The 5,977-nt window shown below is 51.0% G+C and overlaps 3 protein-coding genes across 3 annotated transcripts; all 3 read left to right on the forward strand.

Annotated features, from left to right (window-relative positions):
- Positions 1-734: 734 nt before the first annotated feature.
- On the forward strand, positions 735-2,596 carry COCCADRAFT_10305 (uncharacterized protein; the record flags this gene model as incomplete). Its single annotated transcript, XM_007720560.1, has 5 exons — positions 735-861; positions 914-1,200; positions 1,261-1,687; positions 1,738-2,063; positions 2,114-2,596. 5 exons carry the CDS (start codon positions 735-737, stop codon positions 2,594-2,596), a joined length of 1,650 nt encoding a protein of 549 aa, XP_007718750.1.
- Positions 2,597-3,375: 779 nt separating this feature from the next.
- On the forward strand, positions 3,376-4,537 carry COCCADRAFT_112949 (uncharacterized protein; the record flags this gene model as incomplete). Its single annotated transcript, XM_007720561.1, has 2 exons — positions 3,376-3,665; positions 3,724-4,537. The coding sequence occupies 2 exons, from the start codon at positions 3,376-3,378 to the stop codon at positions 4,535-4,537; spliced, it is 1,104 nt and encodes a 367-aa protein (XP_007718751.1).
- A 359-nt stretch (positions 4,538-4,896) lies between these two features.
- Positions 4,897-5,972, forward strand: COCCADRAFT_112956 (uncharacterized protein; the record flags this gene model as incomplete). The annotated part of the gene is made up of 4 exons (XM_007720562.1): positions 4,897-5,092; positions 5,149-5,247; positions 5,331-5,516; positions 5,587-5,972. Coding segments are annotated over 4 exons (867 nt in total), but the record flags the coding sequence as incomplete, so codon positions are not given.
- Between the last annotated feature and the right edge of the window lie 5 nt (positions 5,973-5,977).

The following is a 5,977-nucleotide window of genomic DNA, read 5'->3' on the forward strand; positions in this document are numbered from 1 at the left end:
ATTATATTGTTGAGTTGTATAGCTTTAGAAGTTTGCAAAGTTGGTGGGGTGCGTCACTCGCTTGTACGCGTCACTCGCTTGTAAACTACGTTAGTAGTTTACCATTTTTGATGGCGGCTTAGTGTCTGGCTATTTCAGTTCTGCGAGAGTCACGGTCGTCACATTAGGACGGCAATTGATGCGGAGACCCCACGCCCAAGCAATCGTCGAAATGGCATGGCTACAACGTGTGCCCACGCAAAGCCGCGACGCGTTCTGTCAGGGAGCATTGGACCATTGGCACCTGAACGTCACCATTGTCCTGACATGTGATGCCCTCGGCGCTGTGGATCCTTGTCCTGCATGGAACAACAATTGAGCCGCCCCACGTGAGCCTTCCCAATCCGGCATACCTCGGTATCTTGGTGAATGACGTCTGCCCTCAACCAGCAAGTCAGCCGCTCATAGGCCAGCTCCACCAATAGCAACGCCCCTAAATCCACGCACAAGATCACACGAGAGCGGTCGCAGTACCCCAAACGCGCTATTCACGGTCGGCCTTCAGCTGATGGCATGCTTCCCCGGATTCCTTGGCGTGGAGTAATTGCGAGCATGTGAAAGTAGCGCGAAACCATGCTAATCCTCTTATAAGCCTAGAAGTGTCTCCATCGTCGTCTTGTGATCCTTCTTCCTTCATCTTTTTGCTTTTCATCCCTTCGTCTTGCTCCCCCTTTGTATTCTCAATCTAGAGAAAAATGGCGAAGCGCTTCTCTACCGCCGATGTCGCGTCGCACAAGACTGCGAACGACCTGTGGATCATTGTAGACGAGGATGTCTACGATCTTACCAAGTTCCAGGATGACCACCCTGGCGGCAAAAAGAGTACGCTGAGCCCTATCTTACGGATTCCGCGGTCCAAGCTAATGATTTCAAGTCCTCCAGCGAGTAGCTGGCAAGGATGCTTCAAAGCAGTTTTGGAAGTACCACAACGAGAGCATTCTGAAGAAGTACCAGAAGCAGCTGCTAGTCGGATCACTCGACACCAAGGCTGCTCCTCCAGCTCCTCCCGCGGCTGCTGCTCCAGAGAAGAAGGAGATTGTTAAGCCAGAGGCAAATCCCGGAGTCGTTGCACCTCAGCCAACTCAAGCTGCGGAGGAGTCGGAGCCTTTCGACTCCTATGGTGACCTCGTCCCATATGCGGACCCTTCGTGGTATCAAACTGTATGTCCACAGATGCGCCTTTCAATGATTCCCATGAGCCTCGGCTAACACAAAGATCAGTATCACTCTCCCTACTACAACGAGACGCACGCCGCCTTACGCGCAGAAGTCCGCGACTGGGTTGAGGAGAAGCTCATGCCATACGTCACAGAGTGGGATGAAGCAAAGAAGGTACCAGATGAGATTTTCCTCGAAATGGGAGCACGGGGATACCTCGCTGGTATGCTGGGCGTCAAGTACCCTACACAATACACCGACCTGAGGGTCAACAGCGTACCACCAGAGAAGTGGGATCACTTCCATGAGATGATCATCACCGATGAAATATCAAGGACGGGCAGTGGTGGTCTCGTCTGGGGCTTGATCGGTGGATACGGAATCGGCGGACCGCCTCTGTTCAAGTTTGGCAAGAAAGAGCTTGTCCAGCGCATTGGTCCCGATCTGCTTAGCGGAAAGAAGAGGATCTGTTTGGCAATCACCGAGCCAGGTAAGTCCCCGCCTTTTGTATCTAGAAAGTTGAAATTGACATTCCCACAGATGCCGGCAGTGATGTCGCGAACCTGACCTGTGAAGCTAAGCTCTCCGAGGATGGCAAACATTACATTGTCAACGGTGAGAAGAAATGGATCACAAACGGTATCTGGTCCGACTACTTCACCACCGCTGTTCGTACTGGCGGCGAGGGCATGAACGGTATTTCAGTCCTTTTGATTGAGCGCAGCGCAGGTGGTGTTTCTACGCGTAAGATGGACTGCCAGGGTGTGTGGAGCAGTGGTACCACCTACATTACCTTTGAAGATGTCAAGGTTCCTGTCGAGAACCTCATTGGAAAGGAAAACCAGGGTTTCAAGGTCGTCATGACCGTAAGTCAATCATTTGAATCGCCTTGAGATGCCCACTAATCATCATCTAGAACTTCAACCACGAGCGTATCGGCATCATCATTCAATGTCTCCGCTTCTCTCGTGTATGCTACGAAGAGAGCATGAAGTACGCACACAAGCGCAAGACCTTCGGCAAGCGTCTCATCGACCACCCCGTCATCCGTCTCAAGCTCGCGCACATGGCTCGTCAGATTGAGGCCAGTTACAACTGGATGGAGAACCTCATCTACCAGTGCGAGAAGATGGACGACATGGAGGCTATGCTCAAGCTTGGAGGTGCTATTGCCAGTTTGAAGGCCCAGAGCACAACAACATTTGAGTTCTGTGCCAGGGAAGCAAGTCAAATCTTTGGTGGTTTGAGTTATAGTAGAGGCGGACAGGGCGCCAAGGTCGAAAGGCTATACAGGGATGTCAGGGCATATGCTATTCCAGGTGGTAGTGAGGAGATTATGCTTGACTTGAGCATCAGGCAAGCTTTGAGGGTACACAAGGTCCTGGGCATGAAGCTGTAAATGCCTTTAGCATGGCGGGACGTGTCTGTAACAAAATATTCTATGTAGACCAAGTTTCTTACATATTTCAATTCAAGTAACAATAAGTCTTTCAAATTGTTAGTTGTCCAAGTCATGAGGATGCGTACATGTTATGCCGGCAGTAAGTCGTCCCACGCGTTGGCCTCCCCACTGTGGAGGCCCCACAAATTCCAACCTTAGCAACGGCAGTTGCTTCCCAACTGCCGTTTTTGTATAGTGTACGCTGTGATTTCTCATAACAGAGTGCCAATCTTCTTTACCCATACGACGGATAAATGATACGCAAGAGGCAGCCACTCAACTCGGCTCAGGCGATTGCGTGAAGCATAAGAAGCACATTGCGATGCGGGGTCAAAGGCATCTTGATCAATTCAATGGCGATCCAAGTCGTCAGCCAAGATATCTGGATGGATTTGTACCAGTTGGAATGGATGAGGAATCTGTGTCGGCTACATCGTATACTTGATAGCTGCAAAGTATGTGGGGTATACAACTCTGTCGTCTAGACCCAGGAGCAAGAGTGACATGGCTTAATCTAGGACTAATCGATATTTCCAAAGAAAAGACATGCCGAGTTTCATCGTAAGAAGGCTCAATCAACGAGTCCCTGAGCAGAAGATCCTTCACCATGTCTTTGCAGCGTGGAGTTGATTTCGATATAAATTGCCCTCGTACAGACTATTGTATGTGACAGCTTTTGTCAAAAGAAACCTCATAGCAAAACCATCACACCAGTTCCTCTAAGACGTAACAAAACTATGGCTTCATCAAACGATATATTTCGCAAGGTCGAGTGGAATGGGAAGCAAGTCCCAGTCTACCCCATGGAGACTATCGACTTCTCTGCACTCCTATCTCAGGAGCCCGCGGAACTCGAGAAGCTCCTACAATGCTGCAAAGACGAAGGTTTCTTCTACCTGGACCTCAACAATGTTGACGGACGCCGATTTCTTGATGATCACCAGGAGCTTCTGAAGCTCATGCACAGGTTCTTCGAAGCTCCGATTGAGGTGAAGAACGAGTATGGACTTATCTCTCCTCATCTCGGGTAAGCCCATAAACAAGACCCCTCCCTATAAACCTCCACAGTCACTAAGAGGTCCCAGTTACGAGCCCGTCGGTTCCCGCAACGGCGTCCTCGAAGACACACGCGACGGCTACGAAATGGTCAAAGTCTCTCGCGATGAGATCCAACGCGAATCTCCCCACATCCCACGCAACATCAAGAACAGCGCCGACCTAAAGACCCTCGAGAACGCCATCTCCGCCAACAACATCATCGGTAAAGTCATCCTGGCCGCTCTCTCCACCGCATCCAGTCTCACAGGCTCATCCCGCTTCGAGAATCTGCACCGCAACCACCGTCCCTCGACCAGCACTCTAGCCATGATGCACTACATCCCATCTGACCCCTCCAAAGACGGCAATGTCGGCCACCAAAAGCACACAGACATAAGCTCCCTCACCGTCCTCTTCACCGAACAATGGGGTCTCCAAATCCGACCACCAGGCACCAAAGAATTCGGCTTCGTAGAGCCCAAACAGGGCCAAGCTATCATCAACGTAGGCGACTCCCTACGCTTCGCCAGCGGTCACGAATTTCAATCGTGTATCCACCGCGTTGTGCCGTACAATTATAGTGAGCATAGGTACTCTGTTGCGTACTTTCTGCGGGCCGAGGACGAGACTATGTTTCGGGATAGTGAGGGGAGGTATGTTACGTCGCGCCAGTGGCATGACGAGAAGTTCTTGGCGTTTTTGGGGTCGCCGGCTGAGCAGGCGGCTGCGCCGAGGTCGTTGTTGCTTGGGGGGATGCATGAGGGTGAGGGGGATGTTTATGTGGCGCAGAGGGAGGTGGGTGTCGTTGAGGGTGGGGTCAAGGATGCTGTTGAAGTGTCTGCTGTTGAGGTGAGCGCTTAGGTGTTGATCCTTTTTTTTGTGCCTGACACGAATGGATGGTGAATGATTGGTTGTGAGGTGTGAATTGATTCCATATGATGTTTGCTATATGGATTATGGTCCACGATTGTGATCAACCGGACTGGGCCTGTTGCCAGTGACGGAATCCCACTTTGCATGATATCATATCTCCACCCATGCAAAGTGTTCTCTGTGACCCTGCACGATTTATATTTACATAGATTAAAGCATTGGAGCTGTTTCGTTCAACTTACCAGACCCGTATCTACTCATATATGCACGCTAATCTATTACTTAAGTAACTAACCCGCCGTTCCTTTCTTCCTTTGTTACCGCCCTCGCCTTCAAAATCGAAAATTATGTACCTCCTCTTAGCTCTGCTACTACCGAGTATCATTCAAGGATGTGAAAGAAAGCACCATCGCCGACACCACGATCGCCATCTGCTCCAGCGTGATACGACACCTATCTTCCCACCAACTCTGACCCCACAGGAACAAATTCTAGTATCGTCTTTTGACAATACTTCAATAGCGTCTTGGTCTAGTTACTACTGTAATTCTCACACCAATTATACAGCATACATCCGAAAAGACACTCATAAATTTTAGCTCACAGGCGAAATCTCGCGGGAGAAAGCAGCGCAGTGCCTCAATGGACAGCTTCAAAATGGGCCGAGTATGGTTTCGACACTAGACTAGATAGCTATCGTAAGTCCCCTTATGTCTTCATTCTCTGCTTTGATAAAAAAAAAGAAAATGGGCATATTCAGCCACTGACCACAAACTCAAAGACGTCTACCTAAACTACCCCATCCACCAATCCCTAGCACTCAAATACCCCAACGGAACCACCTACAACCTCACTCTTGAAGAACCTATCCTCGAAGAAGACCCTACAACCGGTTCTTCAAACCGCATCCCCGCATTCCACGGCTACTCCGCCTCAGGAAACGTATCAGCACCCTACATCTACATTGGTACACCCACCTCCCTCTCCTACCCCATCTCAACCCTCTAACAAAACCCCAACTAACCCAACCCCCCCAGGCCGCGCCACAACCCAAGATATCGAGCGGCTCCTCACCCACAACATATCCCTAGCCGGTAAAATCGGCCTAGCCAAACACGGCGGTCCCTTCCGCGGCACCAAACTCCGCAACGCGCAATCCTTCAACCTAACCGGCCTGCTCCTCTTCACCGATCCCGCCGACGACGGAGAAATGGCGCCACCGGCGTACGCACCGTACCCTGCTGGGCCCGCACGTAACCCGGGGAGTATACAGCGCGGTAGCGTGCTGGATCTGAGTAAGTATCCTGGGGATCCGACGACGCCGGGGCATGCGTCGAAGGAGGGGGTGGAGAGGATGTACATGGGGAGTTTGCTGCGGATACCGAGTTTGCCGTTGTCGTGGGGGGAGGCGAGGGGGTTGTTGGGGGG

The sequence above is a fragment of the Bipolaris zeicola genome (genome assembly GCF_000523435.1).
Source record: "Bipolaris zeicola 26-R-13 unplaced genomic scaffold scaffold_516, whole genome shotgun sequence".
Taxonomy (NCBI): domain Eukaryota; kingdom Fungi; phylum Ascomycota; class Dothideomycetes; order Pleosporales; family Pleosporaceae; genus Bipolaris; species Bipolaris zeicola.